General features: G+C 45.3%; 1 protein-coding gene across 1 annotated transcript in view; it reads right to left on the minus strand.

Moving 5' to 3' along the window:
* LOC141139551 (retinol-binding protein 1-like) overlaps window positions 1-17,451 on the minus strand; it is a 65,407-nt gene extending 47,956 nt beyond the window's left edge. Inside the window, exon 1 of the mRNA XM_073625806.1 lies at window positions 17,218-17,451. Within this exon, the coding sequence (XP_073481907.1) occupies window positions 17,218-17,290 (73 nt within the window). The 5' untranslated portion in view covers window positions 17,291-17,451. The remainder of the gene's footprint in view (window positions 1-17,217) is intronic.
* Between the last annotated feature and the right edge of the window lie 1,845 nt (window positions 17,452-19,296).

Below are 19,296 nucleotides of genomic sequence, written 5' to 3' on the forward strand. Positions count from 1 at the left end.
ATTGCATTATCTAGTTATTTCTACTAAAGCAGATTGCACCTTGTTCAAGCGACAGAAGTTACACACTGATAAAGATGATCTTGTGCACACAGCTAGGGATGTTCATAGGCAGGGATTTTCCACAGCTTTTACCCAGTGGGACTCCAGCCATTACCCCTTAGAGGGGGGGGGGTCAGGACTTAGGAAAGGGGTGGGATTACAGGGCTAGTAGTTGGGTAATTGGAGGAGAGCGGGGTGCGTGTGGGTTCTGGGGGGACAAAGAAGGGGAGGGAGGTGACCTTGGAGATATTATCACCGGCATGTTTTATGTATGAGTATAGGTTTCATTTTTAATAAAAGGTATGCAGTAGCCTAGGTATTAGCGTTATCCTTTGTGGTGTTTTTTTGTTTTGTTATGGAACAATAACAAAGTTGCATCAGATCTTGTACACGGCATGCGCTGCACAAGATCTGGCTAATGTGCCTTGCATAGAATGGAATGACTTGTTGCTAATAGCAAGCTGCCCCAGATCATGTATGAAGCATGTGCCAGATCTCATATGGAACACGCACAAGAACAGGTGAGATTTCCCTAGATGGCACTGGTGATGTAGCCTACCCAGGGTGTACTTGTGAGGCTAGGGCTACATCACCTCTGCCTCAGGGAAATCGGGAAGTTGAAAAATAAATGTACGTTTACCAAGAATTGTTTGCTTTTACAAGTGACTTTTATGACATTAATGGATGGGCATGCAGTGCTGCATGCACCATGATATCTTCTGTTTGGCGGTAAATATCCGCTTTCAGGGTCCCCTTATTGAGGAAAATGTGTTTTGTAATTGCAGAGCTCTCCTTGAGAAACACTAGTTGTCTGGCTGTGATAGTGGCTTCTGTATTTTTTGTCCTGACTTTTCTTGCTTGTTCTGGTCAGAAAAGTACTGAAGCCATAGACAGCCAGGTAACTAGTATTCTAATGCCCCGTACACACGGTCGGATTTTCCGATGGAAAATGTGTGATAGGACCTTGTTGTCGGAAATTCCGACCGTGTGTAGGCTCCATCACACATTTTCCATCGGATTTTCCGACACACAAAGTTTGAGAGCTTGCTATAAAATTTTCTGACAACAAAATCCGTTGTCGGAATTTCTGATGGTGTGTACACAAATCCGAAGCACAAAGTGCCACGCATGCTCAGAATAAATAAAGAGATGAAAGCTATTGGCTACTGCCCCGTTTATAGTCCCGACGTACGTGTTTTACGTCACCGCGTTCAGAATGATCGGATTTTCCAACAACTTTGTGTGACCGTGTGTATGCAAGACAAGTTTAAGCCAACATCCGTCGGAAAAAATCCTAGGATTTTGTTGTCAGAATGTACGATCAATGTCCGACTGTGTGTACGGGGCATTAGAAGGAAGAAGGTCTGCAATGACAACAGCCTTTTTATTCTTTTATTAGGACATCATGTATGAATGCTGGATGAGAGAAGCGTTCCTGCATGTACAATAAGTGTGTAAATAATGAAGTAGCTACTATTTTGATGGCAAGATGTGCTCCAACTAGATCTGTGGCGAGTTCCCTGGAGAGACATGAAACCATGGCTCATACAATGTGAAAAAAGAAAAAAAACTTCACTGACACTGAGCAGACAGGATTCAACTTTAACATGTTCAGAATACAGTGCAAAACAGATGAACTGATAGCATAATATATCCACTACTCCATGTCCATCCATGTGTGGGGGAGGTTAACCTTCCGCTGCAAAATAACCTCAGTTATCTTGGGGCAACGGAAACATTTTTTGAATTTCCAATGTGCACATTGAAAACATGCTTACATTTTAAAATCAGTCCAAACAACAAACATCCCCCTTCCCAAGGACTTGCTAAACTGTTTTTAAAGACATAAAAATCTGTGCCCATGGCAAACAAATTCTTTTGTTATTTTTTCCAAAAATGTAACCTGACCACACCTCCAAACTTGTCTTACTTTTAAAAAACATTATCTTTTCTCAATATTTCTTTATAAATCACCCCCAAGTTCTAAGTGTTTTTTTATCCTCAATCTGAATTGTGTTTTATCAGATCTCAGGTTCCTTTTCCTAAATTGTTCATGCTGTTTTTTTTTTTATCTTAAATATTTTATTAGAAAAAAAATCCAAGGGAAAAAAATGGTGGTGTTCGATCACTTTTTAATCTAATTTGACTGGAAATGATGAACAGACTACAATCTTAAGAGGCAAATCACATGTTTGGTGGGGGCGTGTCCAAGATGGCGAGGTGAGCGGACGCTTGGGCTTCTTTAATCCATCCGGATCCAAACGGCGACTTATCCTCCAAATAGCTCCAGCAGCACCTGGATGAGGCGCAGATCCTCAGGAGTGAAAGCAGGCAAGGGAAAAAGGCTCAGTTTCCCATCAATAGTGGAGGAGCCGCCATCCCTCCCCCCTGCCCCCATGGAAACCTGCGCCATACGAGGCTCACACAAGGCCTCCCAAACAGCTCCAATGGAGGCGCCTCACTCCCGACTCCGTGGCTGGCGGAGGTAATGGCGACCATAGCCACATGCCAGTTCACGCTGATGGCCAAAATTGAAGCTGTCCAGATGGATGTCGGCCTGCTGAGGCATGATATGGACAAGCTGCAGTCCAGAGTGGTGGAAACGAAGCAATGTGTCAGCACTGCGGAGGACGAGATACTCGAACATTCCACGGCCCTCCGCACTCTCCAGACCAAAGGTAAGGCCCTGGAATACAGAGCGGAGGATGCTGAAAAGAGGAGCAGGAGGAACAACCTCTGCATCGTGGGTTTGGCCGAGGGTGCAGAGGGAAATCATCTGACCACCTTCGTGGAAGATATGCTACGCTCCCTCCTCCCTGAAGCGCCATTTTCTCCACACTATGCGGTTGAGAGGGCACACGGCGTCCCACCTAAACCGGGACCCCCGGGAAACCCGCCGAGGACCTTTTATACTCCGGTACTGATCTTCCGAGATAGGGACGAAATACTATGCGCGTCCCGGGCCCTGGGGGATCTCCAGTATCAAAACTGCAAACTTCTGATATTCCCCGACTATTGTGTGGAGACGCAGAAGCTCCAGAAATTATTTGACCAGGTAAAGGCTGCACTGCGGACCTGCAATATACGATACATTGTGTTGTTTCCAGTGCGCCTGAGAGTCCAGGATGGGGAATCAACTCGATTTTTCAACACGCCTCGAGAAGCTTCTATATGGTTGTAATCCCTGCCACATCCCCGCTGATGTAGGGTACCGTGAGTTATAATTGCCTAAGTTTTATGCCACTCTGATGACCTCCACTTGAAACGTCCAGCCCAGGGACATTGATCTCCTTCTTCCATAGAGCCATGTGGCCCAGATGCATGCCATTGCCAACCTCGGCGGAGCATATACCCCCCATACTTACCATGGGCCCCAGTGTATGGCCCCTTGAACCCTGGACCACACTCCCTCTCACTGAGATGGTGCCCTTTCCTCCTGACTGTTCAGAGAGAACCGAGGAGATTACAGAGGCAAGAAGACCTGGGGTGGGTTGCCAGAGAGGCATTGTTGCACCTGTTGTGCTACGTTACAGTTATTACAGCAACACAAGAATGTACCTGACATTGTCAGGAGAACTGAACGGTGACTTCCTCATAATTACTTAATAATGATGCGGAGTCATCCACCATGCAGTTCTACAAGCCGTGGATCATGCAAGTGCAACACTTCTTTTTTTTTTTTTCCTGGATTGAACTGGCTTTCCCACCGGCTCACTTTCTTTGCCAGCAGAAGCCACAGAGCAGTGAACCCATATACTCGTTTGAACCCCCCAGAAACTCTCCGAAGCAGACGAGCTAGCCGCTTGCATAGGCCCTCCACTTGGCGGCTGGCATGCAGACATGGGTTATGGGTTGAAGACCCTCCTCAGTTTTAGGGGGATGGGTGGGGGGGGGTTGTGACCCTATACGGGCTGATCTGTTCCTATGTTTTATGGAATGTTTTTAGTTTTGTTAAGTTTCATTTGAATGTTAAGATGATTGATGTTTTAGCATTGCACTACTTTCATGTATACATGGTCTGGAGGCTTGATCCAGAGGCCATATTGTGTTATGATCCTATCCCACATATTGGTCCTCCTATGTCGACCCTTAACATTTTATCATGGAACACTAGGGGGATGAATTCACCTACCAAGCGATCCCTGGTGTTCCAATTTATTAAAACCTATAATCCGCACATATGCGTGCTCCAGGAAACACACCTGTTCGGCAGTAGAATTCTCACCCTCAAAAAACCCTGGGTGGGATACCACTACCACTCCACTCCCTCTAGCTTTGCCAGGGGGGTTAGTATCCTGGTACTTAAGACACTCCCATTCAGGCTCCTGGATCTGACCCTGGACCCGGATGGCAGATATGTTGTAATCAATGCCAGGATCCACTCGTTAACTTAGACTATTGTGGGTCTATATCTGCCACCACCAGCCTCCTTACTTCTGTTGAACCAGATCACAAGTAAAATAGCTGAGTTTGCTTCAGATAACACTGATATTTTAGAAGACTTTAACCTAATCCCTGACTCGGGCATGGACAGGATGACACCGGGGACTCAATCCTGTTCAGAACTCCTGGGCTGGACGGGCACATATGGGCTGACTGACATTTGAAGGTGGAGACCCCCTCTGACGCGGGCTTTCACATATTACTTGGCATCACACAGGACTTACTCCCGTATGAACCTGGTCTTTGCAGGATCCCCTGTCCTGCCGAGAGTCACGGACATTAAAATTCTTCCTAGGGGGATTTCGGACCACGCACCGCTGCTTCTGAATCTGGACCTCCGACGGATAAGCTATGGAGACTATCCAGGTTCTGTATCTCAGACACAGCGGTGGACGCCCAATTTAGGACGGAGATGGCTGGCTACTGGGCAGTCAACCCTGGTTCGGCCAATGCCACGATTGTGTGGGATGCTTTTAAAGGCCAACACTAGGGGTCACTACCAGGTAGGGCTGCAACTAAAGATTATTTTCATAATCGATTAGTTGGCCGATTATTGTTTTGATTAATCGGATAAAATCCTAAAAATAAATTTTTCAGTTTATTTAAAATAATAATGACAAAATGGAGTGTTGCACTCAAACTGCATCACAACATAACTATTAAAAGTAAATTCCTCATTAATTACTGACAATGCAGTGAGGGGGCTGGCCCTGAAAGGGAGAGAGGACCGTACTGGAGTGTGGGAGAGGGGACTGTACTGGAGGGTGGGAGAGGGGACAGTACTGGAGGGTGGGGCAGAGTTAGTTAGTTTGGAGACCAAGCGTTAGAGAGAGTAGGTTGGGAGGGAGTTTGGAAGAGAGGCATGAGGGAGAGGAACCGGACCAGAGGGGGTTGCTATAGAAAGGGAGTTTGGTTGGACAAAGAGCCAGACCCAAAAGGGGGGGAGTGGGCTGGGGTAAGGGAGCGGACCAAAGCGGGTTAGAGGAACCGGACCGGAGTGTGGGAGGGAGAGGTGGCGGCTCCGGACCAGAGTGTGGGTGGGAGAGGTCTGTGTATTCCTCAAACTGACACCAATGATGGGGCACTATTCCCTCCCCCCAGGAACATTAATTCTGGGGCACTATTTGCCCCTCCCCAGGAACACCAATGATGGGGCACTATTCCCCCCCCAGGAACACCAATGGTGGGGCACTATCCCCCCCAGGAACACCAATGGTGGGGCACTATTCCCCCCCCCAGGAACACCAATGGTGGGGCACTATTCCCCCCCAGGAACACCAATGGTGGGGCACTATTTCCCCTCCAGGAACACCAATGATGGGGCACTATTCCCCCCCCAGGAACACCAGTGATGGGGCACTATTCCCCCCCAGGAACACCAATGATGGTGCACTATCCCCCCTATCCCACCCCCCAGGAACAGCAATGATGGGGCACTATTCCCCCCAGGAACAGTAATGATGGGGCACTATTTCCCCCCCCAGGAACAGCATTCATGGGGCACTATACCCCCCCCCACAGGAACACCAGTGATGGGGCACTTGTCATCCCATAACTACCAAGATGAATGGTTTGCCTAGTTCACTATATTTTAAAAGCAAGCTGCTACCTTATCGCAGCTCGGCGCTCACGTGACCGGCTGCTTCTCTCCTCTCTCTCTTCTCCCTCGAGGCAGCAAAGCGAGCGGGGCTGAGAATACTGCGCTGACTTCAGCAGAGAGGAGATGAGGAGAAAGGCGGACGTGCCTGGTCACATGAGCGCCGCTATGAGAGGTATACAGCGGCGCCGGCTTTTTACACAGGGGATTGTAACACTCGGACGGAGGCGGGACTGAAAGGCAGGGAAGATGCTGTGCCGTTAGCAGACCAACTAATCGATAATGAAAATCGCTGACAAAGATTTTCATTATCGATTTTATCGATTAATCGTTTCAGCCCTCTTGCCAGGATCCGCAGGGAACATAGGGCAGATTTGACAAAGGCAAAACGAAGGAGGTGGCTAGTGAAGAGGCACTTTATGTTAGATCCCGGGACCCCCGCCACTGCGCCTAGTTGCAACTCCTGACCAAAGAGGTCCTCCGTCTTCGCACTTCTCTTACCCAGAAGAGATTACTCAATCCCAGAGGATCTTTGAGCAGGGAGAGAGATCAGGCAGACTGCTGGCAAGGCTCTCCAGAGAGCAAACAGGGGGTATTATTGTACCACACATTTTAGGCCCCACAGGAGATCTTATTTACTCCCCGGACGGGATTAACAGATGCTTTGTGGAATTCTACCAATCCCTGTATAGCACTAGGGCAGACTATTGAGAGGAAGACCTGACAGCCTACCTAGAGGAAATTGATATACCATTTCTCACACCCACTTACCGCAACAACCTCGATGCTCCCATCACGGTGACCGAAATCCTAAAGGTACTTAAGACCATGAAGTCGTTAAAACGCCGGGACCAGATGGCATTCCCGTAGAGTTTTGCAAGCAATACACTGAAGAGCTCGCTACTAGATTACACACCGTGTTTGCTAAGTCAGCATTGTTGGCGGAACTCCCCGACACAATGAGGGAGGCAGTCATAGTGGTGATCCCCCAAGCCAGGGAAGGACCCATCCTTATGCTCCTCATATCCCTATATCCCTGTTGAATGTACATGCCAATTTATTGGTAAAATATTGGCCATCAGGCTCAACACAGTAATAACCGCACTGATACACCCAGACCAGGCAGGCTTTTTGCCAGGTAGGAGCACGGACATTAACATCAGACGGCTCCTAACGCACATTGATAGGGCCTGCACGGGATCAGCAGGAGTGGAAGGCTTTCAACTCTGTCGAGTGGGGCTACCTATGGAAGGTTCTATCTAGTTTCGGTTTCAACATGGGATTCCTGAAATGGCAACGGATGCTATACACCAGCCCAAGAAAGAATCCGCACTAACGGCTGCCTCTCGGAGGCATTCGAGCTGGGCCGGGGGGAAGCGACAGGGGTGCCCCCTTTCCCCGGCACTGTTTGCCCTCGTGCTAGAACCTCTGGCTATACGGCTCAGAGCGGAGGGGAAAGTTCGAGGGCTAAAGATAGGCCTGATCAAGGAAAAATTGTCACTATACGCGGATGATGCCCTCCTATATCTGGCAGACGGCTTGTCCTCCCTACAAACTGTGTTGTCCCTGTTCAACCAATTTGGCCACTACTCTGGCATCCGCATAAATTGGGACAAATCGGTTCTGTTCCCGTTACACCCCACAGTTCCTCGAATAGCTTCACATACGCCGCTTAAATGGGTAGAGGAATTCATTTACCTAGGCATTAAAATCAATAGTAAAACGGAAGACTATGAGGAAAACAATATACACCCTCTCATGGCACAACTGGCGGTGAAATGCGTGGCATGGTGTTCACTCCCCCTTACACCCGTAGGCAGGGTCAACCTGCTGAAAATGATCTACCTACCAAAGTACCTATATTTCTTTAGGAATACCCCGTCACACATAGCCAAATCTTTTTTTATGAAACTGGAGGGACTGCTGATCTCCTTTGTGTGGGCTGGGAGACCTCCCAGAGTCGCGAAGCAGGTATTGTATCTCCCTATGTCGGGGGGAGGCTTGGCGCTCCAGAACTTCCAAATGTACTACTGGGCAGCCGTCCTTATCACAGTACGATGGTGGTTCTCACAGCCCAAACAAAACCCATCTACCACACTTGAGGCAGCTTTTCTGGGCTCCTACGCAGCCCTGAGCAACCTGGTATTTAGAGGCCTGAAGGCCAGTCGCCTTATGATATCCCTCATGCGGACCATGATGAAGGTCTGGCAGGAAGCCAGAATGGTTTATAGGCAGGCTACCCATGTCTCCCCCACACATGCCCTTGTGGGGAAATTCTATGCTACCACATTTAAATAGTATTCCAATTAGTATTCCCTCTCTCTGGGCCAAAAAAGGGATCACCACTATGAAGCACATAGTACTTGACGACAAACTCATGCCCTTTCAGGAACTTAGAAGACTACTCAATACCAGCCACATTTAAGTTCAGATACTGGCAGCTGAGACACACCTTCGGAGCCCTATTTATGGTACCTTTGACCCTAGAGTCAGACTCTATTGAGCGCCTCCTGAATTCCAGTGTAATGGGGAAGCCTCTCTCCTCCCTGTATTTATATCTAACCGTAGCATACGGTGTGAAACTACATCCTAGGACAAATGGAGGGCTGACATTCCTTCCCTGGGTGAGGAAGAATGGGAGGAGTGTCTCTCCATATATATTCACACTATGACTGCAGCTAAAGATAGATTCGCACAACTTAATTTCTTACATAGAGCCTATTACACCCCACAGAAGCTAGCTCGCATTTACCCTCAACGAGATCCAAGCTGTCAAAGGTGCAAAACAGAGGTGGGAGCATTCTGGCACATGGTCTGGTCCTGTCCCAAACTTCAACCCTATTGGACGGCTGTCGCCTCCACTCTAATGCCTCGTACACACGATCGCATATTCCAACAACAAAATCCATTGGTTTTTTTCCGACAGATGTTGGCTCAAACTTGTCTTGCATACACACGGTCACACAAGGTTGTTTGGAAATTCCGAACGTCAAGAACGCGGTGACGTACGACGAGCCGAGAAAAATGAAGTTCAATAGCCAGTGCGGCTCTTCTGCTTGATTCCAAGCATGCGTGGCACTCTGTGCGTCGGAATTGTGTACACACGATCGGAATTTATGCAAACGGATTGTTGTTGGAAAATTTGAGAACCAGATCTCAAATTTTGTGCGATGGAGATTCTGATGGAAACTGTCCTATGGAGCCTACACACAGTCGGTATTTCCGACAAAAGGCTCCCATCGAACTTTTTCCGGCGGAAAATCCGATTGTGTGTACGAGGCATTAGTGACATCAGTGGAGCAAGAGTGCAGGTAGATTCGCAGGTGCTACTATTAAGCCATATGGAAAGCATAGAAGGGGACAAATACTGCAAACTATGGCTGACTTTCTCACTGTACTATGCCAGACGAGAGATACTGCTGAAATGGAAGTCAGAGGAACCCCCTACTCACACTTCTTGGCAAAGCACAGTGAACTCGGTGCTGCCCCTGTATAGGCTCACATATGAAAGCAGACCATGCCCGGGGAAGTTTGATAAAGTGTGGTCCACGTGGATTGATGCTTGTGGTTAATATTTGACCTTCCTCCCCCCCATGAATAGTGTTAATTAGAGTATCCTTTGGTGTCCGTCCCCCCTGGTACCCTTCCCCCCCCATCTTCATGCTGCCCGTTTTTGTTCCTCGAATGTTATGTTTGGAGGTATATGAGACCTGCAATGATAATGGTTGGAAACACTTACCAAAGACAGAGAGGGGATTGACACACCTGTGATTGATACTGTTTGCTGGGAGGTGACTCCCTGTAGGGAAAAGTGATCTACTGATGTTTATACCTGTATATAAGGATGAGCTCCAGCGTGTTCGCACACTCCACGTGCCGAGCCCGCCAGGAAGTCGGCAATGCGCTGCGCTAATCACAAGCAGTGAGACATTTCCCGATCTCTGCAGCCGCACATCGGGAAATGACTCACTGCTTGTGATTAGTGCTGTGCAGTGCCGAGTTCCTGGCGGGCTCTACACGCAGTGGTGTATTTAGGTTTTGTGCTGCCCTAGGCCTGACTAAACGCATGCACCCCCCTAATTTAAATACGACCCACCCCATCCTGCCGAGGCCACACCCCTTCCTGTTTAAGACCCACCCTATCATCTGTAAACAACACCCCTTCCTCTTTAGGCTCATTTGGCACCTTTCAGGGGGGAACGGGTACCTGTTTCTGACAGGTACCCTTCCCCACTTCTTGGAGACTGCTCTGTCCCCTCTGAAGTTTGCCCCCCCCTCCTCCTTCCTCCACTGGGCCATTCAGAAAGTGCAACGTACTTCGCACATGTGCAGTAGGGAACCGGTCGGTTTCCCTTACCATGAATGATAGTGGCAAAACCCGAGAGCCAATCTGAAAATCGGCTGAGGTGTCGACATCGCTGGATCCCTGGACAGGTAAGTGTCCTAATATTAAAAGTCAGCAGCTACAGTATTTTTAGCTGCTGAGTTTTAATGCTATCACGGGAGGGGGGGGTCTCACTGTGCCCATCAAACGCAGCCACTGTGCCCTCAAACGCAGCCACTGTGCCCTCAAATGCAGCCACTGTGCCCATCAATTGCAGCCACTGTGCCCCATCAAACGCAGCCACTGTGCCCCATCAAACGCAGCCACTGTGCCACATCAAACGCAGCCACTGTGCCATCAAACGTAGCCACTGTGCTATCAAAAGCAGCCACTGTGCCCATCAATTGCAGCCACTGTGCCCGTCAATTGCAGCCACTGTGCCCGTCAATTGCAGCCACTGTGCCCATCAAACGCAGCCACTGTGCCCCATCAAACGCAGCCACTGTGCCTATCAAACGCAGCCACTGTGCCATCAAACGTAGCCATTGTGCCATCAAATGTAGCCACTGTGCCCTCAAACGCAGCCACTGTGCCCATCAAACGCAGCCACTGTGCCCATCAAACGCAGCCACCGCGCCATCAAATGCAGCCACTGTGCCATCAAACGTAGCCATTGTGCCATCAAACGTAGCCACTGTGCCCTCAAACGCAGCCACTGTGCCCATCAAACGCAGCCACTGTGCCCATCAAACGCAGCCACTGTGCCCATCAAATGCAGCCACCGCGCCATCAAATGCAGCCACTGTGCCATCAAACGCAGCCACTGTGCCCATCAAACGCAGCCACTGTGCCCATCAAATGCAGCCACCACGCCATCAAATGCAGCCACTGTGCCATCAAACGCAGCCACTGTGCCCATCAAATGCAGCCACCGCGCCATCAAATGCAGCCACTGTGCCATCAAATGTAGCCATTGTGCCCTCAAACGCAGCCATTGTGCCATCAAACGCAGCCACTGTGCCATCAAATTCTGCCAGTGCCCATCAAATGCTGCCACTGTGCCCATAACACTGATATACTTTATTAAATCATTGTACCTGCTGTCCTGGGGGTTTCCCTCGTGCTCCTCTCTCTCCTGACGTCACAGCCCCAGGGCCGAGTATTAGATTCACTGCAGCAAAGCAGTGCAGGGGAGGGTAGGCGGAGCTTAAGGCTCCACCTGTCACCTGTTGGTTATGGGGGCGCGAGTGACACACGCCGCCCCCCCGCATGAGACAAAGCCCCCCCACCCGTCTTGCTGATTCCTGGCTCCCGCTGCCGCCTCCCGCACACATGCAGCCCACGGTGGCCGGCTTTCTGTAGCGGCGCCGTGGTGTATGGGCGTGCTTGTCAGAGTAGGGGGGCGTGAGATACACACCTCCACCCTCTGACAAGCACGCCCATACACAGTGGCGCCGCTACAGAAAGCCGGCCACCGTGGGCTGCATGTGTGCAGAAGGCGGCAGCGGGAGCCGGGAATCAGCAAGACGGGTGGGGGGGCTTTGTCTCATGCGGGGGGGCGTCCCTTTTTGCCACCCCCCGCAAAGTGCCGCCCTAGGCCTAGGCCTTGTCGGCCTAGGCCAAAACACAGCCCTCTCTACACGTGCAGCTTGCGAACACGTCGGAGCTCATCCTTACCTGTATACTATTGTAACACTGCAAACTGATTGCTCTGTAATGCTGAATTGTCCAATAAAATCTACTGTTAAAAAAAATCACGTTTGGTGATAAATGAACCATGCAGCAGTGCCACTGAAACTAAAATCTTGTAAATGTACCTCAATGCACATGCACTGTTGTGTGGGGCATACAAAAAAAAAAGTTCCTTCCCAATTTTCTGTGTGTTTTATTGCATTTACAGCCCTTTGAAAATGAATGTGTATTATAATGCCCCACACCTTCTTTTTCAATTTAACCATCCAAAAAGGTTCAAAAAGAACTCCAAATGGTCATATTTTGTTTAGAATTAAATGACATCTTGATTTATCGATACTAATTTCATTTGAACATGTTTCAGCTCCCTCTTGGTATTCATACTGGACAGTAGAGCTGCACGATTCTGGCCAAAATGAGAATCACGTTTTTTTTGCTTAGAATAAAAAGATCACGATTCTCGCGCCATAAAATCTTTCACATTATACAAAAAAAATGGGTTAACTTTACTGGTTAGTTTTTTTGTTTTTTTTTAATTCATTAAAATAATTTTTTCCAAAAAAATTGCATTTGAAAGACCGCTGCGCAAATACAGTGTGACATAAAATATTGCAACAACCACCATTTTATTCTCAGGGGTGTCTACTAAAAATATATATATAATGTTTGGGGATTCTAAGTAATTTTCTAGCAAGAAAAAATAATTTTAACTTGAAACCAACAAATGTCAGAAAAAGGTTTAGTGTTTAAGTGGTTAAACTTTTTTCACTTGGGCCCCTTTCAAACTGGGCTGTCCATTTTCCCTCCTCCGCTTGCTCAGCGGAGATCGCTCCATTGATCCCCGCTGAGCCAGCGGATGACAAGTCTGTCTCTGTACTCTGTGCAGGGATGGACCTGTCAGAGAGTCCGCTCTCCCCTATGGGGGGGATCGGATAATTACGGACCGTCTGTCCGTTTTCATCCGATCCTCAGACGGATGGAAAAATAAGGTTTTCCTCCGTCACACTTTTTCGGATCGGAGCGGGTCGGACGTCAGCGGACATGTCACCGCTGACATCCGTCGCTCCATAGAGGTCTATGGAGCGCTCGTTCAGGTCCGCCTAAAAAACTGACAGGCGGACCTCAACGGTCCGCCCGTGTGAAAGGGCCCTTACACACAAAGTCTATTCCATTGACAAATTGTTACAATGTTTATACTTAAGTTCAACTGATAAAGAATGTTTTGATTCGTGGTAGACTGCCCGTTTTTTTCCTTTATTCTTTAGATGGTTGTGGCTTCAGAAGAGCAGAGAGAATTCTTTGCACAGAAAGAATCGTGAAACACTTTAGTCAAGAATGCGATAACGATTCTTGACGATTAATCGTGCAGCTCTACTGGACAGAAGGACTGCAACTAACGATTATTTTCATAATCGATTAGTTGGGCGATTATTGTTTCGATTAATCGGTTAATAACCTTAAAAAAATTTTTAAAAATGTTGTTAATATGTGAAGTTTAAAAAAAAGACAATTTATTCTTAAATATCTCTATGCAGTGGTAAATATAAATAACCAACCATATTGTTAGGGAGCAAAATCTCGAATCCACTCTGAGAATAACATACTGTATATATTAGAGGTTGAAGCTATTAAATATCAGACTCAGAGATCAAATTTTTTTTATTTAAAGAAAAAAAAAGTTAAGATTGTTTTGCAGATTTTCAAACAGAACTGTAATATATTATATGCTGGCCATACAAAAACAAACAATGTCTTCCTTCAAAAAAAAAAAAAAAATGTAATTTTAAGAACGTTCGTTAGATTTTCTAATCATTAGTGGGGTAAAATCGACGTTTGTTTTTAACCACAGTGATGGGAAAATTTAGAAATAATAGAAAACTTCTTGATCAAAGGAATTTTCAGATCTTGTATGTAGTTTTCGTTCAGAAATTACATTCATTTTAAAACAGAATGTTAAAAGCAAGTCAAATTTTCGAACAACATTCTTTCATTCAGCGAATGTACAAAGATTTTTCGTATGAATATTCTTGTGACCACATGATTCTTACCTACATCCGGATCTCTGGTTGCCCCTCACGCCAGGTGGAACGCACGCTGTTTTTCAATGTGGTGCGACGGGTCGGTGATCCCAATCTTACCCTGACAAGCGAGCAGCCCCAGTGCCGGGTAGCCACCTACAAATGTAAGCAGCCATTTGGCGTTTTTAATGTCTCCTTAGCCTTTTATTAAACGATTTTACACTATGGAGACTTTGTTTGTTTCACATATATCCCATGTTTGAATGATTGGGACCGGAGGGGTTCTTAGCCTAATCAACAACCAGCTGTCCAGCCATCCATGTGAGCAGGCACAATCCTGCAAAAGCGCTAGTGACTCTCTTTTTGGTTAAAGGGGTCATTGGTATCTGGTAAGCAGATATCTATTTCTACAAGGTGGATTTTCCTCTTCTTCTTTGGTGAAGGAACTTTTTATCTATTGACAGGAAGCAACTGGCTCACTTTGGAAGACACCATTATAATTTATAATTGTATTCACTGCATATGGAGATAGTATATCACTGTCACTGAAACTATCACTGTTGGTTTTGTGTTATTATATATGGTTCAAACTCACCAATTGCCATTCATTGCTTATTCATATTTACCTCTTTTGTAATGAGGTTCACACTAAACACATGTAACTACATCAAGCATTTTTTCAATAAAAAAAAAAAAAGTTTGCATCTATGATCTTTTTCAGCATGTGATTTTACAGCTATATCATTTTTTTTTTTTTTTTTACTGCATACAAATGTTTATGGGCCTGGGTCATAGATTTTGGGTTGGTACGAACAAAGACAACTCTACTGTGCATGCATGCCACACACCAATGCAGATCACAAGTTTCATAAACCTGTCTGTGTTATATTGATCGCTTAAAATATGTGGCGTTCTGGAATACTGAGACTGTCACTACTCTCGGGGCATAAAGAAACATTATACTGATATATTGAATGGAGAGTACAAGAGGTTGTGAAGCAGTGATGTCATTACACAGCTGCTAAGTGCCTTTGTTTGATAGACCCCTTTGATGCAATATTCCTCCAAATTTCCCAGGGTCACACATTTATTGGACAGCATGCCAGTATTATCTTTTAACAGCCTGGAATTTAACAAATTAGGACCATTTGAACTCTGAAGAAATAAAATATTGTAAAAGTGGCATCTAACAGACACAAAAAATATAAGGGTGGGTATTGTTCATTAGGAGAAAATTGGCACATCTCCAGCGGCATGAAAGGCATGCTTGGATTGTCCTGTAAAGTAAGGGACAGTTTATTACCATGCAAATATTATTAAAGTTCTCCATCTTTTCCCCAGAAACCCCCCATACATCACTACACTTTGTAGGCGACAATGAGAGTTAAGTTCGGAAAAATGTCATAGACAGGAATGGGTTGGATTGCCCTATTAAGGGATGTTGAATGAAGAGAAGGACATCCAGTCCGATTACACTTTTTCAAATAATTAGATTCCATTCTTGTAGGGCAAACATATCACATATTTTCATCTATGGGTTATTTTAGTCATATCTACAGGTGCTCATAGATATTAAGCACGCATTTATAATATGGTATCCAACAGACTTTCTTGTATGGTAGACTCATCACCTAATTACATTTATGATTAGATTTTAGTTTATGTCCAGGTGCCCCTAGACCAGTGTTTCTCAAACTTTTTTCAGTCAAGGCACCCTTTATAATTATGGACAATCTCGAGGCACCCTCCAAAACTATGAACAGTTTTGAGGCGACCCATTTTAAAATGTAAAAACTATTCTGATAGTTTTACATAACGCAGCAACATCAATACACGTAGGACACCCAACGTTAAAGGTGATCTACTCTCCAAAGCAAATACACTTTTGCAAACTGGTACTGACTAGTATTTCAATGTTTCTCTTGTTCCTCAGGTTTTTCTCTATCACTTAGCTAATGAGACTCCAAAGCTGATGGAGAGAGGCAAGGGAGGGTTAAACAAGGATGATATGCAGGCAAGTGGCTTTGTATACAATGTTGGGCCAATTTTTAGGCATTTTGCCAAGGCACCCCTGAAGAAACCTCAAGGCACCCTGGTTGAAAAAACTGCCATAGACAACCAATGGCAATCAATCATGCATGTACAACTTGACTGTTGACAAATCTTTGCATTAATACACACACTCAGATTACTAAAAGTGCAATGTTCTGCCAATGGAAGAAAAGGGGGGCAGCATAAGCCCAAAAATAGCTTATCCTAGAGAAAACAATAGCAATCTGCCAGGGTAATCCATTGGTTCTTCCAGCAATGGCTTTTGCCCATAAATAAACATTCTGAGATTTGACCACAACCAAGTGGATTGGGTGGCATATCTGCAGGAGCCTAAATGTACCCATAAAATGCCTGCCCTTACCTGTAATCCCAGCATGTTCATTGGACAGTGTGGGACAGGAAAATTACAACAAAAGCTTTAGTGTACACAATGTTTCGCCTTTGTCCATTGCACAAAAGACTGATGAGCTATATTTTAATAACAGAAGAAAACAGGTTTATAAATACTGATTCTGTTCTAGCCAATGCACACATAGGTATGTATAACCAATGCATGCCCAAGACACACATGTAAGCATGTACAATGCAAGTATGCATACCTATAAAAACCCATAAGAAATAAATGTATATTTATGATCGTTAGATGCTTAGCTTGTATTCTCATATGCAGCAGCTGTGCCCATCTTTATAAATTCTACAATAAAAATACCTCCTAGCTTTGCTGACAATGGAGGCTGATACAGCTGTTGATTTTTCTGCGGTAAAGGCAGGCCAAAAAAAAAAAGGCACACGAAGTGCTGCCAAAACCTGTATGATTATCCTGCAAGAGTGAGGCAGCAAATGAAACTGGTGGGAGGAATAGAAGTTCCAGTTTTTGATTAAGAAAAGAAAACTCAGACTGTGCATATTCTGTACATTAAATATAAGAATATTTAATAGTCTATATTGTGAAACGCTGTGTGCCGATCCACAGAAAGTCTAGCAAAAACCCCAAAAGTGCATTCCAGGAAGTGGAAAATCTGCCAACACACCTGACGTCAATCCAGACTTACCCAGTGCCTTCAGATATCCCTCAAAATTCTCATTGCTCATCATTTTCCAGTACCCATTGAAGTCAGTTGGCATTATTGCAGGCTTGGCAACCACAAGTGAACTCCTTGTTGCTGAGGCTGGTGAAGTAGAGTGTGCTTTGGCTGTGACTGAGAGCTGTGCTATGCAAGGTCTTTACCCAGACCCTGCTGTTAAAGAGAGCCCCTCCTAATTCTATCACAATGCAAAAAGTTACCTCCCTCCCACTGGCCATCTCTGACTATGCACAGCAGTCTGTTCTTTGCTCACATTGTTACATTCAAGCTGGCATGTCAAATAAAACAGGGCCAAAACCAATATCTCAATTCAAGGTTACTACTGTTAACGGGCAAACTGAAAAAATGCGCGACTTTAGAGATCATTATCTCATAAAAAATTATATATAGCCACTTCAGCTCCAGGTCTTTTCTGGCACTTTTCGTTTACATGTAACAATCAGTATTTTTTGCTAGAAAATTACTCTTAGAACCCCCAAACATTATATTTATTTTAAAACAGAGCCCCTACAGAATAAATTGGTGGGTTTTTTGCTCATTTTTTTTATGTCACACGATATGGTTTTTCAAACACAATTTTTTGGGAAACGATACACTTTAAAATGTTTATGGAAAAATACATAACCCAATTTTTAAATAAAATATAAAATATGATGTCACACTGAGTAAATAGATACCAAACATGTGACGCTTTAAAATTGTGCACGCCCTTGCAACAGCGACAAACGACATCAATTTTATTATCCATAGGCGATGCTTTAAAAGCCTTTACAGGTTGCCCCTTTAGATTTACGGGGGAGCTCTGGTGCTAGAATTACTGCCCATGGTCTGATGTTTGCAGTAATACCTCTCATGTGTAGGACGATCGCTGTTTGTGTGCGTGCAAGAACAACACGCATGTTCACCTTTGCGCGCAAGCACAGGGGACTGGGGCACTTTATTATTATTATTTTTTTAATGTTTAATGTAACTGACAAAGCTTACCTGAACCCCAAAAATGTAATCTAATGCATTGCAGCTTACCAGTCCTTCAATGTGGTGGCTGTATTAGTTTATTCAAGCCCCCCCCCCCTTTACTTTCACCTGGTGATCCTGACAATAACACTATAATAATAAACATGTATCTCCACTTCATCTTTTGAACAGGCACAACTGTTGTGCAGGCTGTATTTGTCTGCTCTTGCCCATTTCCATTTTATGGTAGATTGGTGGGATTTGTGGTTTCCATAAGAAAGATAACATAGCTAGTGCTTTAATTTCAGCTCACAGGATGTGACAATGACATGGCATTTTCTGTACTTGATGAAAATGTTTTTAGCCTAAAAACTACTGCAACCACCACATCTAAAGACTGGTAAATTGTATTATATTATTTTTGTTTGGATAGGCTTTAGAACACACTTATCCAATCATGGCACAAATCAAGATTTGGAGATTTATTATCATTTATTTTCTGTACTGGTGACAATGCAGTTACTGGGAGAGAAAGTGAAATTTCATGAACTGGGATATTTTTAATGTGCACCTTTCTCTGTAGCTCAATTGAGAAGACTTTCCATCACAATTTTACTTAACACAGCCTCAGACAGCTAGAAAAACAACAGAAGCTCCAATCCTTCACAACGCTATGCAAAAACTAAAAAGAAGATTGTGGATTCAGGTACACTTGAATATATCTGACCCCATCCTACACTCTCTAACCCACATCTTCAATCTCTCCCTCACCTCTGGCATCTTCCCCGATGCTCTAAAACATGCACTGGTCACCCCCATAATCAAAAAGCCGTCCTTGGACCCTACCAATCTTAACAACCTACGCCCAATCTCCTTGCTCCCCTTTTCCTCTAAACTCCTTGAACGCCTGGTTTACAACCAACTGAGTGACCACCTCATTAAAAACAACCTTCTTGATCCCCTTCAATCTGGATTTCGCCCTCAACACTCCACAGAAACTGCTCTTTTAAAACTCACAAATGACCTACTAACTGCAAAAACCAATGGACACTATTCTGTACTCCTACTTCTGGATCTTTCAGCTGCCTTTGA

This window comes from Aquarana catesbeiana, linkage group LG04 (assembly GCF_042186555.1).
Source record: "Aquarana catesbeiana isolate 2022-GZ linkage group LG04, ASM4218655v1, whole genome shotgun sequence".
In the NCBI taxonomy this organism is placed as follows: Eukaryota; Metazoa; Chordata; class Amphibia; order Anura; family Ranidae; genus Aquarana; species Aquarana catesbeiana.